The sequence below is a fragment of the Haliaeetus leucocephalus genome, unplaced genomic scaffold, assembly GCF_000737465.1.
Source record: "Haliaeetus leucocephalus isolate CR32 unplaced genomic scaffold, Haliaeetus_leucocephalus-4.0 Scaffold339, whole genome shotgun sequence".
In the NCBI taxonomy this organism is placed as follows: Eukaryota; Metazoa; Chordata; class Aves; order Accipitriformes; family Accipitridae; genus Haliaeetus; species Haliaeetus leucocephalus.
In genome coordinates, this window is record NW_010972775.1 from 580,531 (window position 1) to 600,174 (window position 19,644).

The 19,644-nt window shown below is 42.8% G+C and overlaps 1 protein-coding gene across 3 annotated transcripts in view; it reads left to right on the forward strand.

Moving 5' to 3' along the window:
- Window positions 1-19,644, forward strand: part of CSNK1G1 (casein kinase 1, gamma 1) — a 104,970-nt gene that overhangs the window by 24,794 nt on the left and 60,532 nt on the right. For all 3 annotated transcript variants that reach the window (XM_010571547.1, XM_010571548.1, XM_010571549.1), the window contains exon 3: window positions 17,791-18,207. In XM_010571547.1, the coding sequence (XP_010569849.1) occupies window positions 18,030-18,207 (178 nt within the window). In that variant the 5' untranslated portion in view covers window positions 17,791-18,029. The remainder of the gene's footprint in view (window positions 1-17,790; window positions 18,208-19,644) is intronic.

The following is a 19,644-nucleotide window of genomic DNA, read 5'->3' on the forward strand; positions in this document are numbered from 1 at the left end:
CTGGCTGCTAAACTACTAAGGTTGCTATAGTCTAGACTAATCATGGTCTGTTACATCCCTGGGGATGGGGTGGAGGAGTCTGAACCACTCTGTGATGTGGAAGCAGCGTTTCAGACTTGTGGGGTGCTGTAGAGGATTTGTGGAGCCACTTGGGGATCCACCTGAAGGTAGTCACTAGGAAGAACATGGCAAGTGGATAGAAAATGTTGCTGGGATAAACCCATGGCTGTCTGAAAAAGGTTTGCTTGGTGTTTTCTTACCTCGGGTCATGAGAAGTCTGGAGGTAAATGCTTAATTGTTTCACTTCTAAGGTTTTGGAGGTTTTTCTCATCACCTTGAACCTTCTTTCTGTGCTTCAGCACTTGCAGTTGATTGAATATTAAACATGTCACCATGTATCTGAGCTACTATAAGATCAAAACCAAAGCAGAGTACATATGGAGCTTTGACTCGCACCCAAACTCTGTGGTTGTGCTGTCGTAAATAGATCTGTGAAGGCTGTTTTTGAGCAGTGCATGGATGCTTAGTCTCACTGATTGCTTTCCTGGAAAAAAAAAAACCACCACCAGGAAAACTAAAGCATATGAATTGGTACGATATGTATCTGATCACCACATAGATCAGGTATAAGCTGCTTTGTTATATGTATACATGAATTGGAGAAATTGTGGTACAGTATAACTGACCTTTCCTAAAAACAACCAAAAACCCACTGCTAACATGCACCTACCGCAGTAATCTAGGGAATAATTTCTGTAAAAGGCTATAAAATCTTAATCCTTTTATTTTCTCAGCATGCAAGTGTGTAAGAGAGGTCAGAGGATATGTGGGCACTGTCACCTATATTTGGTAGCATTTTGGGGGAAACCAAAAGAGTCTGAGCAGTAATTAAGCTAGCTTCTATGTGTTTGAATCGTTGATGAACAGCCCCACTAATGAGCACTGGTTTGCTGGCTGCTGTAACTCAGCTGTGCTCAGATAAACTGCTCCTGGGAGTGGCATCTTCTATTTCCTTTCAGAAATCCTTCAGTGTGAGCAGTCCCAGATTGTACTCTGCTGCATTTGCACATGTGCCCTGTGGAAGAAAAGCAGATAAGCTTCAGAGGGGGGCTATTCTCTTTGCTTCGTAGCCAGCTGACAGGTAATGGTAACTGATTTCTAAAGGCAAATACCTGGTTGCTGTCATCTTCTCTTCCTCAAGCAGCAGCATTGGTTTGTAGTGTTGTAGTAAATCACTTTAGAGAGCGCAGGTAATGAAGTGAGGTCCCCTGGGAGATTGTGGCAGCTGTTGGACATCTGAGGGGTACTTTATAGATGTGCTCAAGCAATGATCCATTACAAACAAGGGTCTGACTATATTTAGGTAGGCTGTCCCCTTTTCCATGTGGAGTTTTGCCTTGTCCTGAGATATGTCCTGTAGAGGGATGATAGCCAGACCACCATGGTTGAGAGTTTATTTTCCATTTTAATGTTGAGTCTTCAGATGCTGGGAAGTCCAATATTTAGTATTTCCTTTAAAAGGCAGCAGATATCAGATTGTCCTCAGTGTCCCTCTCTTAAACTTTCTTCTCCAGCTGAATGAGAATCAGATCTGTACAGTATCTGTGACAAAATAGTATTCTTGTTCTCTCGCATATCAATGGAAATGTCACTTAGAAAAAGAAAAGACCTTTTAGATGCAGATGTCTAAGTTGGCCACGCTGAAACTGTGTCAAGTTTCACTTTTTCTGGGATGCTGTCTTCAGGGACATAGTGCTGGTCCTGTGAACAAGAATGCTGGTTAATGTCGAATGAGCTCTGAAGATTGCAGGTTCAAAAACAAGATGAGATACCTCACTTGATGCAAGCTGCAGAGCAGTTCTGTGGGTATTGGAAGGCTATACAGATTCAGAAAGAAGCAGGACAAGTTCATTCCAGTGGGGAAAATCAGTCTAGCATCATTGCATTGATATCACTGCAGGTCGTGAAACAGTCTTCAAGTCTTTAGCTCCAATATAGAGCATTGCTGTACATTTCCCATGCTCCTGTGGTCTTGGCTAGATGTTGCTACCAGCCATCTAAGATGGGTTATTGTGCCAAATGCGCCCTTTGTGCATCTCGGTGTGCTTGCTCGTGCTCTGATTGCACCTGCACTTTCATGGCATGAATTTCTTCTGAGAAATCTGAAATGTTTTTGTGCCACTTGCCAGTTTTCGCAATCTGACCAAGAAGACTAAGCTGGAAATAGCATGAATTTTCTTCCACATGCAGTGATTCAAAGGGATACTTTGTAGCTGAATATGGAGCCATTTTCAGGTTTCAAACCACAAAAGATGACTTTTGAAAAGTGCCTGATGTATGAGCAAATACTGGGCATTGTATATGGATGCTATCAAGAGGTGCTCTTTCCTTGTGGAAGACCTGCCTTGTAGGCTGAAGAATTGGGCTTGTTTTTTCAGCTTTCTCAAGGTTATATTGTTTGCATGAAATGGGAACAGGCACTGTAATGAAGTAATTAATCTTGAAAATAGTTTTAATATAGTACCTAAAGGTGATCTGTAGTTGAGGGAGACAGGGTTTCAGCAATGTATTCTTAGAAGCTCAGCCTTTATTGAAGTGAAGATTTGGCAGTGGGGAAGGATTTGGATAGGAGGTTGGTGCCTTTCAAAGGACAGAAAGATGCTTGGTAGTGTAAGTACTCTGACTTCTCCCATGGTTAGGAGGTAAGTCTCTGTATGGGACAAAAAAAAATTTCTTGTTTTAGATCATGATATGAAAACTAATAGGGTGGAATAAGGTGTTGTCTCTGGGCTCAACAAGATTGGTGCTTGTGAAATAAATGCTGAAGCTCAACGTGAAGAAATCTGCCGGCTGTAACTAGTCCAAGGCCATGCTTTGCAGGGCAAAGGAATGTTATCATCAGGATGTGCTTTCCTTGGTTACAAATCTCTGCAAGTACCTGCATTGCATCTGTACTTCATTTTAAAATATAAACTTAACTTTTAAGTCTAGATGAGCGTGAAAGGGTAGAACAAATAGCTTTCTCCTCCAACTTCAGGAATCAAGGACTTCCTCTGATCATCGCTCCTTGCTTACTGTTTGTTTCTTTGCTGGGCGTTGGCTTCGGTTTTGCTCTGTTGCTAATGCAGGGGAAGTAGAGATTAGAAGACACCTTATTTGCACCAAACTCATCTGAGTTGCCTTAATCTTATCACAGGGACTTGTTTTGGGTTTTGAGAAATCTTTAGGCTTGTCTCTGCAGTGTCACTAATTTTTAAGTCGTTATAGGGTGGGAAATACAGTAGCATGGAGCTGCACTTACTATAGTTGCTTCTGTTTCTGTGCTCCCTTAAACCTTCATTTATGTACGTGGTAGCCAGGTCCAATTTGAAATATCTGCTGAGTGCTCACTCTCACTTACTTGAATAGCAAGCAAGCTTATATGGTTACTGGTGTGTTTATTTTATATATGAAGAGCAACAGCAAAGCTAGCTGGTACTGTGTGCTTTGGGAGGAAGGTTGCACCCATCAGGACATCTTAGATGAGATACAAATACCCATGCTTTGCCCTAAGGTCTTTTGAATCCTGATCCTGTAGCAGAGGGAGTAAATGACTTCAAGAACGCTTAGGAAATGTGGTTTCAGTGTTTGGATAATCCACTATCTAATAAGACCCAAGTTGTGAAGCTTTTCTTGTGGACAGGGATGAGCGACTCCTCTCCCATGTGCATTCTTTTGTGTTACACTGCATAACTGAGCTTGTGCTTCATTATTTTTCTATTTTCCTCCCTATGTGAGGGAACACATGTGGATTGCTCTCCTCTGGCTTTATCGTAATAGCTGGAGAAATTTAAGGTCTTTTGAATTCTCTGTCAAATGGGATTGAAACACATGAATGAGTTAGAAGCTTGCAAAACAGGGATACCAACACAGCTGAGGCCTACATGCAAGTCTAATTCCTTGAGGAATGGAGCAAAATATTTCTTTTTGTTAACCGCAAGACTTTACTCATGTTCATACTAGGTGGTATTTATAGTTTTAATGGTATGTGCCTTGCCTTTCCTTCCTAATAGATTGCTGGACCACAAGTGGGTGGAAGATTTGTTTGTTTTGGCACAATATTCGCTTTACATAGGCATGTCTCAAGTTTACAGCAAACGGAGGAGCCAGGCCATGAACTGTGCAAAGTCCTTAACACTAGGGAAAGGAGAGAAGTAGGAAAAGTTGTCATGTAAAATTACCTCTCTGAAACTAAAACATCTCTTCAGCTTATTTCCCCTGCTAGCTTGCATGCTGTTTCGTTAAGCTGACATTGCTCCATCAAACACAACGTGAGCTTCAACACTTGTGTCAGTGCTGCTTGTTCCTGCTGCTTGCAGTCATTGCTCAAAACTGAATGTCCTGTGGGTCGGGCATCCGATATCCTTGTTTTGGGTGTTGAGTAACTTCAGTGATGATCCTCTTCTGGCACTGGGGAGTTCAAATCTGAATGGAAGTAACCAAAATGGCAAGATGACCTGGCAAAAAGGTAGCTAAGGTGTTCACTTACTACGTAAGTACTGTTTCCTGACCTGAGAAATAAGCATCAGGTGGTGGGACGGTGCTGAGTTGCAGGTAAAGGGTTATCAGTAGCAGAGGTTGGCATGAATTAAATCCACCGCCATGACCCTAGCGCAGCAGTGTTGCCGAATACATCTGGCTTTGATAATGAAAATAAACACACTGCGGAAGCTGGATATGGCTTTGGAGCTATTGTTTGCAGCTGAAAAATGGGGCTGCTTAGCAAGTTGCAGAGTCATCAAGCGGTCCTGCTGTGTGGGACTGGGTCTGGGCTCTTGGTGGGCAGGACACTGCTGTCTGCCTTCAGGCTGCCTTTTTGTGGAGGCAGAGGACTATGTTTTTTCTCAGTATGCAGGGATTTTGTGGATTGCTAGATGTCCTTGCTGGCATTAACACCTTCTTGCATCTTGGGCACATTCGCTATCACCCAGTGCAAAGGCGGGGTGATGTATGGTCACCCGTGTTTGTGAACCTGTGTTCAGGATAAGAGTGTGAATGAGGAAGGGATGGTGATGTCTTGTAACGAGGCTGATCCTCTGCAAATTTAAATTTGTCCGATTACTGTGTACTTAAGGGGGGAAATTTTATGAGCTTGATGGTGCATGAAGGCAAATGCTGTCAGTGGATGGGTACAGTCAAAAGAAACCTCCAGAGCCTATCTCAAGACTTTTGCTGTAAGAAACCAGAGAGTATTTGTTGCCATATCTTATGCTGCTTGTGTCGCCCAGATGTGTCCCAGTGTGCCGGATGGTTTTATGGGGGATGCCAACGTGGAGAAGCTGCCTCTCCCAATGCTGCTCTACCTGATGTAGTACGTAGACCTCATCTCAGCAAGTGGTGCAGGTGATCTTTGCAGAGAAGCTGCATCTTGTGAAGTACTAGTAGAAAAATGACAGGCATGGGACAGTGCTTGCTAATAAACCTGAAAGAAGCTAAAACAACCATCCAGCACATGAAGACTTTTAAAGGCACTGTCAACTTGCTACCTTCAGATTTGAGGAAGAAAAAACCCCACAAAACCAACCAACAACAGAAACCTTTAAATTATTACAATTTTTTAAAGCCATGTAGCTTGCTCTCCAGAGTATTGATGGCTTCTGCTTGTCTTTCCACTGTGGGCTGGTGATACAGGCTACTTCCTTGACATATTGAGGAAATAACTAGGCACAAACATTTACTTTCTGTGAACAAACGCCACTGTCTAACTGTGTAGCTTGCAATTATTATGCCTAATTGCTTTGCTGAGGAGGTGCAGGTTTTTATGGAGCTTATGATGTTTGTGGGGGTGTAGCCTATCTTGCCACTCGCAGGCACAGAACGAAACTAGTAACCAAGCCTGTACCTTGCACCAGGGAGGAGGCAGCTCATAGCTGCCAGCGAAAGGAGCGACCTTTGCTTTGTTTATAAATAAATAAAAATAAAATAAATAAAAATAAAATAAATAAAAATAAAATAAATAAAAATAAAATAAATAAAAATAAAATAAATAAAAATGGCAAGAGACAGGATTATTTCACAAAATTGTCACAGAGCTCCTAAGCACCTTTTGGCCCTCCTGCAAGGGGGCTGTACTTCTCCAGCGGGTATTTTGCTTGGCATGCTTGTAATTCTTGGCATCTTTAAATTGCGTAGGCTATTCAGATCAATCTCTTCTGACAGCTCAACTGCTTCATAAGGATACACAGTTGGGAGATCTGAAAAAAGGGAATCTTAAATCTTGGAAAGAAAGGAAAAGATTGTTCTTTATATGCTGTAAGGATGCTACCCTGTAGGATAGGTGGGGTTTTTTTGACAGCTTGTTTTGGGGCTGTAGCACAGCTGCAGTGCTGACTTCATGGAGGTTTTTATAATCCCATAATGGGAAGGGAAGACAAATTGCTGCAGCAGGTTTCAGGCTTTTGAGTGTAACAGTGCCTTAAATATTAAGCTCTGTCAGTTTTTAATGGAAGTGGGCTATACCAGTAAAAACCTTACCCTACAAAAAGGAGAGGGGTGGGAGAGAATGAAGTGATGGCAGGGAATCGGGGTGCTTGCAGCTGCTGCCCCTTCTTGGTAGCAGCTTTGAGATTTGTTTGCTTAGGCTGAAGCAATGTATTTATTAAGCCCAAACAGGCAGTATTTATTACTTGGGAGTCTTGGTTCTTACCTTTTCAGCTGCCTTGTGCTCTTTAACCTCTGCACATGTTTGCAAGGTTTGTCACCTCTGTTTGACAGCAATTTACCTCCAAATAAACAGCACATTAAAGGCTGGAGGAGATTTCTTTCTGTATATAGGTCTGAGGTACATAGTTTCCTCTTTGAGACATAGTTTAGTTGCAAGCAAAATATACAGGGTAATGTCAGTTGAATTCCTGCCAAATGTCTAATTATATGAAGTGACAGCATGGTCTGATCCTCTGTCCCGTGACTGCCGGAAAAGGCAGTATCTTCAAGTAAGGAGAAGGTGAAGTTCGGGCATTAAAACAAAAAGACATCTACATTAAATCATTAAGTGTCAAGTTTTCTTGTATTTCCTCTTAATACACTACTTGTCTCTCCTTTTGGCATCACCATTACTATTTATTTTTTTTAAGAGATGCCGATACTCCAGCTCACCATCTCTTATATCACTGTGTTTCCATTTTATTAACCAGCTCTTATGAGGAGTTTCTGGTGATGAGTAACCTGGAGACAGGGGCCAAGTCAAGTCTGTTGGGCAACATCAAGAGTCTGTGGGATGGAGTCACACGGACTTGGCAGGGTTGTCTGCTTCCCCATTTTCTATGGGGCGTATGGACTTTGCCTGCCAGTCCAGGTCTTAACGTTTAGCTACACAGGCCACACAGAGTATACCTGTGACATTTACCCACCTAAACTGTTGTTCTTGATCTTGTTCCCTTCTTATAGGTTTCTCTTTTTGTTCTCTATTCATATGAGGCTGTGTGGCGGTGAAGAACAACTTCAGTTTCCGTGATGCTGAATATGTCCTCACAGTAGGATATGAATGTGCATGGTCTCTTACAGACAAATTTACTTTGGCTGATTGCTGATATTCATCCCTGGAGGACACACCTAAGCTGGGATGAATCTTGCCTATTTATGGTGTGTGTTGGCACTCAGAGCCTAAACCCTTGCACTGAACTAGGTACTTGCATAAAGCTCCATTTCCGAAGGCACCTCTTTCTGATGCACCTTCATAACTTCATTCCTTTTGTGCAGAAGTGGTATTTTCTCTAAGGCTTTGCTGCTTTGTGTGGTGGACACTTGGACACTGAGAGTATCCTTACACCCATATTTAGGGCTCAGTGCTGTGAGAGGCCAGACTAGTTTTCCTCTGTCTCCTGAGCCATCAGGTACAAATGCTCAGCAGCATCAGTGTGATACTTTACACTGACAAGACACAGCACATGTTCTCTTCCCTGTCTAGTAGTCTTTTGATCTTTGCAGCTCTGTACTGGACATCGTTTTATCTATGTGCTGATTAATACCAAGCAGAGGGTGCACTGCTGCTTCAGGCCATTAGCAAGCATCATCCCTGGTCTCTACTTAACCTGGTTTCAGAGTGGTGAAACCACTCTGGCCAGTGGTGTCTGAAGCTCGTTTTAGGAGCTGATATGAATGTTGGCAGAGGTTTGGTGTCCTTCTGATCTGAGGCAACCAAGAAACTGTTCTCCTTGCTTGTTCTCAGCTTTTTGAGACACCCTGGGTATTGGTGGGAGAGAGAAGAGGCGACCTGTTCCCATCAGACAGTCACGAGCCAAGTCTGGGGACCTAGAGCTCTTCTCAAGTTGAGTTACAGAGATCCTACATCTGAATCCCACTTCGTTGTTGTTTTGTAATGACACTTTTTATTACTACTGGGTGGCACCTGACACGAATGTGTTCTTCCACAGGGGAAACACATACCTGATGAGTGCTTGTGTTTGTCTTGATACATGGCCAAATGCTGCTCAGCACCTCTTTGAATTAGTCAGGGCTGGCTGTCATCTTGAGCTGGGTTTCACTAATGCAGCTTCTCCCTGCCCATTGCTATCAAGGGGTTTTCAGTTTTCTTTGACACTATGTCCTCAAGTTCACGAGGACTTTTCTTCTAGTAAGAGGCTTTTCCCTGCCCCACATGCACACACCATGAAAGCTGTGTTGGCTCTGAACTTGATACTTGCGTTCCTTTCTGAAAGCAGAAAAAAGCACTTCATGGTTTGGATAGTGCAAAGGGGGTTTTTTTGTGTTTAACCGCCAAATTTACCAGTCTTTTCAAGCTCTCTGAGCCTGTCTGCAATTCATCCTCCAGGCTTCTTTTCCTTGCCAGGCAGTGCATGGATAAAACAGTCGTAGACTATTGAGGTGCATCTGTGTTAAATTATGCTATAAATCTGCAAAAGTGATGTTGCTGCCAGTGATCCAAGCCTGCTCCAGAGCCCAAGTCATGGTGGTGGTCTTGTCGAGGACTTTGCTCGTCGTTGATACCAGTAACTGCAAACTACATCCATCAGCCGCCATTGATGCACCTGAATCTGCCTGATGTGGGTTATTCCTTGAAGATGCCCATGGCTGTGTAGAAGTCATCTCTTCTCTGTCAGGCTTTGCCCCTTTCTTCTTCAAATCCATTGCCTGAAAGGAAGAGGGTGGTGTAGGTATATCTGCAGCTCTCTTTTTGCTGTTAAGCAGCCTGGTATTTTATGATGAAAAAAATACAGGTATATGTGATGCCTGTGTATCAGAGAAGAGAACGCCTGCAGGGTTCTCATCCTGCCCCAGGTCTGTTGCAGACCCTTTGCTACTGTCAGATTTTTTTTCTCATATCCTCTGTAGCATTCTCATAAATACCTGTTTCTGCTGGAACCTGATCTTACATGGCCTTACGCAGCCTATTTTGCAAGCAGAGATGGCATCCTAAACGTCATGGGTTTTGCCAGTCTTTGAGAAGTCTTTCAAACACTGGCTTTTAAAGCTGGGGTCAGTTACTGTCATGTCAGGAGGCAGATCTCAAAACCTTTGTGACGTTCCCTCCCAGGGCAGTGGCGCCAGGGACTGCGGGACTGCAGGGGCTGCTGAGGATGCAGCGTTGGGGCTGGTGGTGTGCAGACAGCTGTGTGTGGGCTGAACACCTGCAGTGTTTGGAGGTGCTTGCTGCTGACAAACGGGGATTTGGCACTCTGTCAGGCTTTTATGCAGAGGGGTGTGTGTCTGACTTCTGCAGCAAGCCTCAGAAGGTAGAGGGGAGCTGATCTGGCAGTTGCTCTTCAGTCTTTTCTCTTCCCAGCCTAAAAAAAAAACCCTAAAATATGCAGAGCTCAGGTTTCATTAGGGGATTTTTTCACTTTATTCAAGCGTTCAACTGTTCATTTAGCTGTTCCAGCATAATCCAACTCTTTATGAAGAGCACTAACACTTTTTCTCACAGATTATGGTCTGTAGTGCTTTGTTACATACATAGGAATATGCATACATGGCTGCTGGCATGTGTTTGGCTTGAACTCGACTGGGGAAGAGAAGTCAATGAATCTAGCTTACATCACACAAACCACTTCCCTGAAAAATGGTCTATTCTTTGTTTTGACTCTCTTCGTGTGAAAGAACTAAATTACTTTTTCCTTCCCTAGCATTCTTGGCTTTCACACTGAGCTTGTGTAGAGGGTATTGAGAACAAAATTAAGGAATGAACTTACAGAATGGGTGCTTGAATCACTCTTGGTGAAACGATCAACTAAGACTCATTTGGAAAAGTAACAATTAATGTGTTTTAACATGTTCACAAGGTCTTCGAGGAAAACACTTCATGGAAGTTCACTTCCCTGGGATGGAAAATGGTATGAGTTTGTTTGGGTTCATCCCTTTCTGTAAAAACTGTAATTGTAGGATGTCAACTTGATAGTCCTGTGCATTCATGAGTAATGAATGAGTGTAGTGATCCGCAGTTGTCCATCCTTCTCCCTTTCCAGCAATTTAGACTTAAATGCTGTTTGTGTGTCTCATCTTGTAAGGCGTTTTTTCCGCCTGTGAAGCGCTGAACAAAACTAACTGCACAAGCCGAAGATTAAATTGTTGGGTCAAATGATTCAACAGAAGCAACGTGTAATGTTTAAAAGGCATCTGTAGACTTCAAGGTTGGAAAGAATCTCCCAAGTGTGGGGCACCTGACGTCACGTGCACCTGCATGCCGTAGTCTGCAGCCAGCTTTGTCAATGCTGTTACCAGCTTTAAACTGCAACAGAGAATTTTGACCTACTTTTTCAGTTTTTATGTTGTTTTGCACAACATTGAAGACACTGAAACCGGGTCAGTCTAGTGCTGTTTGGGAAAGCACAGATAAATGCTGATCTCTGTGTGGAGGTACTACTGGTATACAGGCAGGTAGTTGAAATACACTCCCATAATAGGAGGCTTATTGGGGGAGTATCTCCTAGTAGAAGACCCTCTAGGTAACCAGAAAGCTCCTGAGTGGGAGAGAAAAAGCGGGGCGGGGGGGGAAGTAAATTTCTCATGGCTGAGTGGAGAAAGCATTCAGCCTCTCATCTTCTCTTCCTACTAGCTTGTGTAGATAACCAAGCACCAGAGCAGGATCCTCTTCCAGGTCAGGCCAAGATAGCATATTTGGTTTTCTGTTGATTTTTCTCCTTAGGAACAGGACAGATCTTATAAGTCTCTTATTTTCTTGTTAGTAGAACTGTGACTTTGCCAGAAGTGAGTAATGGGGTGGCTTTGGAAAAAGAAATTTTTGTTGGGGCCAGTTGGAAGGTAGCATTGGGCAGAAGCAGGACAAGAAGTGGAATGTCATGGAAGGGAAGAGATGAAGCAGTGGGACGAGAAGGTGTGAAGGGACCTGAAGCCAATGGAGATGAGTGCACACATAGAAGAGAGCAAAGCTGTAAGTGAAAGGTTTACTAATTGTGTTGTAATATAGGAAGAGCATTGATGCCTAGGAAGCTGTTAATGTATGCAGTGAAGCAGAGGACACAAAGCCAGCTTGTTCCTCTAAACTTAAGGGTGTAAGCTAATAAAATGAGTTGGCAGATGCTGAGAACATGAGTGAACGCATCATGTATGTCCTGGTTTCAAAATATTCTTTGTTACCTGCATCCTGGCTGCTATACCTTTTCCAGAGGGTGAACCATTTGTCCCAATCTGTGGCAAAGCGAGCAAAATTTTCTGCTGCTTGAAGGCTCTACTTTTTACACAGAATGAGGGTGGAAGCTGGTGATCTCATATCCGTATGTTTATAACATGTCAGTTGAGAGCCCTGAAGGATTTTATAGTCTTTGAAGTCGTGTGGGAAGTAGCAGATCTTGTCTGGAAAGCACTCTCCAGATCAAGAGACTTACCAGAAGTATTACACAGGCATGTGTGGTGGATGTTGGAAAATCCAGTGAGAAGGCATGTGCCTTGTCCTAAAGCAATGATCTTGGAGTTGTTTTGAGAAATTGAGTTCCTGTTTCTGTAGAGAGCGGGATGAGAGCATGCATCCCAACAGAAAATGAGGCTTTCTTGAAGGTCTCTTCTTAAAAGAAGAAAAAAGGAATTGTAGGGCTGAACTACTTTTGCTTGTTAAAATGTTGATCCATCTGCCAAGCATTTGCAGTTTGATTTCTAGCATGTATTGACTCCTTCATGAATCAAAACCGCACACAGATCTGGATCAGGTCTGCTTTATTTGATTTGGAGAAAGGGGGATTCATTTGCAACTTCAGTTTGGACAGATTTTCTGAACTTGTGCCACAAACCAAGACTTTGACAGCTCTTGTTCTTATCTTGGAAGGGTCTCCAGAGTATCTCAAGTAGATCAAAGAAATTCTCAGTGCAAAGGAAGCAAGCTTTTCTGTTGAAGGGTAGGAATAAAGATTGCTTTGGCTTCTTCACACCAGTCTCTTGTTTGCATTGTCCTTTGCTACTGCTGCTTTCAAACTTAAGGACTTCATTGAGAAAACTGTGAGCTGTGAGCAACATCTCTGTGCCGTAACGAGTGCTTGGTAAGCAATTAAACCTTCCTTCACGCTAGACTGTGCTACTGATGACAATGTGAACAGCAGCCACCTTCAACACTGCCTAGAAGCTGGTTTGTAGCTCTAACGCTGCGGGTTTATTGATGGAGGTGAGATCGTGATTTAGATCTTGGGTCTTAAGTGTTTTGAAGTGTGTAGGATACAAAGTTGTTTTTTTACTTAGCTAACTGTGCTTTAAGTAATTTCCTTTCAAGCCTGTGTCTTTTATTAAATAACTGTTCCTGTGTCTCCAGCTATATTGTAGTGAAATGAATACTGGAATTGGACTGAGTCACCATTAGGGAAATATCTTCATGCAGCTTTGTTTAAATGCAAGTAACTTTCAGGAGCAATCTTGCTGAGTGGGTGGAAAGGTAAGAAGGAAAATCGTTATGAAAAAGTTTGAATTGTGGAAGGAAATAGTCCTGGCATTGAGTACTCTTTAAATATTAACGTGACTGAATTCAAATTACAGTCTAGTCTTCATTCTTCTGCCACTCCTCTTCCAAAGCCAAGCACTTTGTTAGTCCTCAAAAGCCATACTTGATGCCATATTTACTACAGTCGGGTTTAGTATGTAGTAACAATAATGAAAGAACGTTGTGCGATTCAGTGTACCGACAGCTGGGATCTGCTTGTAGGGTTCACCATAATAAAGAGGTTCTCAAATGCTTGGTTCACTCATTTGTTGCTGATCTGAATTCCTGTTTGCAGGAGGCTTCAACTGAGAGAGATGATGTTTACTGTTTGCAGACTGTCAGGCATGACCTTTCCATGCTTCTCCCTGAGGAGACTTTATACAGATGGGGAACAGGAGAAGGATGAAGGCTTAGTAGCTTATAACCGTTAACATCTTATTTCATTAGCCAGAAAACGTGTGGTGGGAGCTCTGTACTTAATCTGCCTGAAAAGAATGGAGTTGCTTGTCTCATCTGACATGCACTGAGCAACATGGTGTGTCAAACCAAGCAGTATATTTCTGATGTCGGATCTGAAACTTGGCACGCAGGACTTGAGCTGAGTTCAGACTTAGTCTGGAGGAGGAGGAAGCTGTATTGAGGCTTAGGAGGGCTTGCGTTCACAAGAGGCTTGAGCAGCCCTTAGAGGAATGATGTATTTGTGTCATCAAGCACTGACTGAGCACCACCTGCCCTGTAATCGCTGAAGATCAGGGCCAGCTCATGCGAACCATTTGAAACATGTTAAATTTTGTGCCTTTACCTTTCAGTGGCTTTCAGCTCCATTTTATCACAGCTGGTAAAATGCTTTTCTGTAATGATGCTGTCTTGTGGTAGCAGGTAGCCAAACAACTTTGAAAAGACCTGCACCTAGGCATCAGGTTCTGCTGCAAAACCTTAATACCTGGATCCGTCTACTCTGCAGGTCAAAAGCTGGTAGTACTTCATGGCAGAAGGAAGGTTAAATGGCTTTTGGCATCATGCAGGAAAACACTGTAGTGTATTCTTAAACAGCCTGTCTCTTCTCAGTCCACCTGATGTTCATCAGGGTTCTTTAGAAACCCTTTCCAGTGGTTTTAGCTTATATTGACTCTTCTTACGCTCTCTACTGGCCATGTAACTGTTAACTGAATGAGCAAGAAGAAAAGCCATTTGCAACTTCATAAAAATTGTATCATTCCTCCTTCCTGTGCTGTAATCAGTCCCCGTCATGCAGATTTTGCCTTTCTTTCAGGGTTTTTAGCCCCTCTTCCATGTAGTCCTTCATAGTAGTATCTCCTCAGTCTACAGAGCTGTGCAGAGCTTCATGTGTCACACAGTACTGTGCATTGTTTTTTCCAAGCGTAAACTGGGCAGGATTTGTGCTCTTGCTAGAGACTTCTTTCTGTTACCCTTTTGTGAGGCCTGTAGTTGTTGCCCATGGATTATCCAACCATGATGAAAATAATGACATTGGTCTCCAGGGGAAACAAATTCTCCTGTCTGGCTTTGGTGAGATCAAGTGTGTTTTCCAAAGTGCTACTTTTTTTATTCATAAAATTCCTCTGTTCGGCTCATATTTCTTAGTGATCCAGCTGTGGAAGCACTCCATCATCATCACCATCATCACATTTGATTTCTGTTCAGCAATTAACTTCCTCAGTTTCAATGACTATCCTTCTTTTACGTTTGTTTTGAAGCAAGTAACTCCTCCCAGGACAGGTTGGGGTGGGGTCCAATAAAGTGCTTTTCTGATATCTGATAGAGCATCGTCATTGCTTCTGCAAGCTGGTTTCACAAAGCAAATACAACTGTGCTTGCTTCTATGCAAACAGCTTTGAGAAGCAGCACTAACTCACTCCCTCAAAATGAACACTGCAGCTGAAAGTATGTTGGGATGTCTATGATGAAAAACCAGTTCATCCTGTTTGCCTGTAACGGATGCTTCCTGCTTATCCATATTCAGTTTTAAGTATTAAATCTTGAATTAATTTCAGGTGCAAGTAAAGCTTGGTAATACTAAATATTGAATTTCTTGTATGTGAACATCTCCAACTCTTCTGTCTGTAGCTAGGCCAGCAGTACTTAATCATGAATGGCATTTCGCACATTACTTAGTACCGTTTGGGGAGTTTGACGCTGCAGCTTTTGGGTTGGTATGGCCAAACTGGTAGTATGGACGCAATACAGAGGTTCTCAGATGACCTGATGATTTTCAGACCTCCTGGATTTGCTGCAAACATGCTGTATGACATTTTCTGCAGAGATCCACCTTTGTGCAGAGTGACAATGAGAATTCATCTGCTTTCACTCCAGAAAAGAGGGCTGCTGAGTCACAGGCTAGATGAAATATCCTGTGGGTTGTAACCTGTGCAACCTGAGCTAGGTTCTAAACATTAGTATAAACTGTTAAAGATGGGTGGTTTTGTGGGGTTGTTATGTTGCATGAAGCATCCATTCACGTGTATGGATGTTTCTTTACGCTATTATTAGTTCCTCAAGGTCTTCCTAATACACTGTGGAGGGACACAGCATCCTTCCTATGAAGATGGAGTCTGCTTAGAGTCTTCCAAACTCCCTGTCTGATATAGAAGCCTGCAATAATATATGAACAAAAGCAGTGGAAAGTAATTGTGAAGTGGTGTTTAAGTTGTGCATTCTCTGTATTTAATCTTTCCTTTTTTTGCAGAAGTATTTAAAAAAAAAAAAAGATCTGGGGAGGAAGCTCAAGCTGGGGAGAACTGTGCCCTCTTTTGTGCAAACACACAGAACTGCAAATGGAAATGGATAGAAAAGGTCAGAGTTGTACTAAAGACTAGTTCAATATTCAGAACTGGAATTTCCAGCTGGCAGCTACCTGCATTTTCTGCATCTAGTGTGAATGACTTCTGCCTTGTATACAGATGCCTTAGATCAAAACAAAAGTTCCCAGACATAAAAGTATACCACAGTTGAAGGCTAGGGAAAGCATACTCGTATTTCAAAAGGGCTAATGCTTTTGTTCCATGCCACTGGTTTGTGGATGGGTAATAACTCTTGTCTTTTATTATTGGATAACTGGAAGTAGGTAGGTTAGCTTCATCATCTCATGAAACGAACAGAAGACATCCTTGTTAAATCCTCTACAAATGTATTGCTACAGGAGGACTAAGCCAATTGTCTTAGTAACTGTTGAACCCTCATAAAGATGGTTGTGTTTCTGGGCGTATCCGATAGTGTTCGATTGCTGATGTCCTTCCACATTGACTCTTTCTTGTTTAGGTGGTTTCATATAGCATTTCTCTGCTGACTTTGGAGGTATGTGCTGACTTCCATGCAAACATTGAAACTTCTACGTGGATGCCTACAGCTGAAGTAGGACACAAACCTTGTATCTAAAGCTATTCAGGCACTCTACCATTCACATCTGGAAAATCGTGAATGCAACAGTGTCCCCTAAAGGAGTACAATCCAGTACGTATAGGTCCTGGGATGTGGGGGATAGCTCCAGGTATATTTATTTCAGTTCTTGCTTAAGAACTGCACCATAAGCATCTCCAGAGTGTCTACATCTGCCACCTAATACTGGCTCCCAAGGCAGCGTCTGTATAAAGTATGCTGCAACCTTTCCCTTCGTCCTTGCTGATTGCTTGGGAAATGAGGGGAAGCTCACCCACCACCGCTGCTACTTCTGGACTGTCCCTTCAGGCCACAATGATCTGTTGCTACAGAGGCTTCAGAGTTTCATGCCTGAGTGGTAGAAATTCCTTCTGACCACAGTGGGACTGAGCTGAATCATTTGGCTGCGCTAACGATTCAGTGTGAGTTCACGTTCTAGGAAAGGGGTCTCGTGGTGAGGTGTCAGTCTTCCCTGTGCTCCTGGACTGCACTCGTGGAGCAGGACCTCCTGGGTCTGTACAGCTCCTGCCTGTCTTTTTTGGGCTGGTGCGTGGGCACAGAGGAACCACTTGGCCTCTCCATGGCTTGAGAAGCATCTATTTCTTGTCCTCTTTTGACAGAGTTAGCAGACTGATGCTCATGAGATGCACCAGTACGCTGTCTGGAGTAGTCCAGAGTTGCCTGCCCTTGGGGTTATGGTGTTGACAAGTTTGGACATGCGGGAGGAAGGTGTACTTCGTTTTCTCTGGGAGAACTGTCAGGCTTTTGTTTGCCAGTCATGAATGCAGGCAGCTGGAGAAGATCTTGGCCCTTGAGTTCCTCACCCGATTCCATTAGAACATCTGTTTTTCCAAAACCTCATTTTTTGGGGAACTAAATCAAGTTACTAACGTGAACTGTATGTTGATATAAATTTCAGGAAATTTCTAGCTTTATTATTTTAAAAAAATCTTGCTTTGGCTACTAATTTTTGTCATCTCTGTAAGACAACAGTCTTAATTAGCAAATGTATCTGTGGTCAACTTTAAAAGATGTAAAATGAAGGAGAATTTGACTTCCTAAGTGCTTCAATATTTTCTTTTCTTGGCACCTTTCATTTGCCACTTTTTATTTTTTGTCTGGCTTTTGTGTAATACTTTCTAAATGTATGAGGTGAGAAGAAAGTTGCTTTAAAGATGGGATGTGATCTCCTTGCAGTTTCCACCTGATGTGCTGGTGTAATTGAAATTGCTTTTGTTAGTACGTGCAGCGTGAGTCCTGATAACTCCAGTAGCAAGCAGTGGATGGGCAGTACTTATATCTCTTCATAACATCGGGGCTTTTTATCAGAAAATTGCTAAGAAAATGGTTAAGTTCCCGTATAGCTGTTAATTTTCTTGAGACCAGGAAAGTGCTGGACGTTGGCCCTGTTGTACATTTCTTGCTCAGTATTTTAAAATAATGATGGTTTTTTCATATATCTTTTTTCTTTTCCCCAGGTAAGAAACCAAAAGCAACCTGCCTTTATTGAGTTCTCAAGAATATAATCGACCCCTTGGTACATTATCAAGATGCATTAGGAAACTGGATATAGTGCCAAAAGGAACTCCATGCGTTTCCATGACTCTCTTGAACCCTGACTCAGATACTTTTGGATATATATTTCTATTCTAAGGAGAAGAGTGCGTACTCCAATTCCTTTCTGCCAGCTTGCTGGCAGAGATATTTCACTAAGATCATGGACCATCCTAATAGGGAAAAGGATGAAAGGCAGCGGACAACGAAAGGAATGCCGGGAAGGAGCGGGCATGGTTCTCGACCAAGCTCATCGGCGTCTTCTGGCGTTCTTATGGTGGGACCCAACTTCAGAGTGGGCAAGAAGATTGGGTGTGGGAACTTTGGAGAACTCAGACTAGGTAAGAAGTAACCGTTTTAGTGGCCTGCATTATCCAGATTAGCATTTCACCACTGGAATATAAATATATAAAAACATACCCTGGCTTGAGAAATGCGTGTGCTTGTCTTGTTTCCCAAGCGTCGAGCTGCCTTACCTGAAGCCTCTGACTCAGAAGATGTAACTGTTAGCATTATTTTTATTTGCATAAAGTCAAAGTGAATACACTGGAGAGGCCAAAGATGCAAATTTTGAACAATCCCTACAATGAAGACTGTTCTCAGCACTGAATGTCTTGCCTAAGGTGAAAAAAATCTTCTTAACTGCCTGGATTGCTAAATCTTGCTCCGAATTTCTTGTTCATAAGCTAGGGCGCCCTATTAAAGTAATGGGTGAGACTCTTTCCCACCACTTGGCCACATCTTCTCTATTCCATGTCCCTCGCTAACCTCAGTGTCCTAGTTTCAGCCCCATCACCCACTCCCTGATCTGTCGCATGTGTTTGACTCACTGGCTGGCGAAGAGTGGGGTGTGCCGACTGGCCATCTGGCTGCTGCCTCTCAGCTGCTGAACTGGCCCAGCAGCCCGTGATTTTTCGTGGTCCGTTGGTCTTCTAACCGCATGTCTTGCAGCTGGTCGCCCAAACAGATGGCTATGCTAATGTATTGTTTGTTTAGGATGACTTAAGAGCCCAATGCACTGCAGCATTTTTTTAATGTTTTTTAAATGAGGTGAGGGAGGCAGCCAGTGTTTTTCATTACATGCCCCTGAGCTCCCAATACATGGGTTTTGGGGTAGCTGCTCAGAGCAGCACCTTGTGATGGTCGTGATCCTGACTTACTTAAAACAGTTGCATTTCTCTTCTTCTGCTGAATGAATTGGATTGCTGTGGTAGTGAACTTGAGGGTGCTCAAGACAGGTTGGCTGACATAAATAGCATTTGCCCAGAATTTGGTACGTATTTAGAATTGAAATTAAAATCATTTGTACATCAGGCACAAGGAATGATAAATAAATCATTCAATCAGGAGATTGCTTCAGGTAACCAAAGGATTATAACACATAACTACTGATAGTATCTTTGTAGATTCCTGCTCAGAATCTATGTAATCTTAGATTAATCTGTGTAATCTTTCATTCTAAGGCTTGGTTATTGCATTTATATGATGTGCCACTTCTCCACAGTGTGAAGATTAACCAGCTTGCTTATGATCTGTCTCAGTAAATGGGTAGCTTCATTTCAGCATTACATCAGAGAAGTTTTATTGATTTGCAGGAACAGAGATAATGCTCCAAAGGTGGAGAGAAACCAAGGGCAGAGGCAAAAACTCCCGCCTTCATGAACATGAGCACATGAGCAGAACTGGCAGCTGAAGATAAGTTTGAATCCTTACAGTAACATAACATGAATAGCCATATTGCATTTTCAAAGGTCCCCCTCCCCCCCCCCCCCCCAACA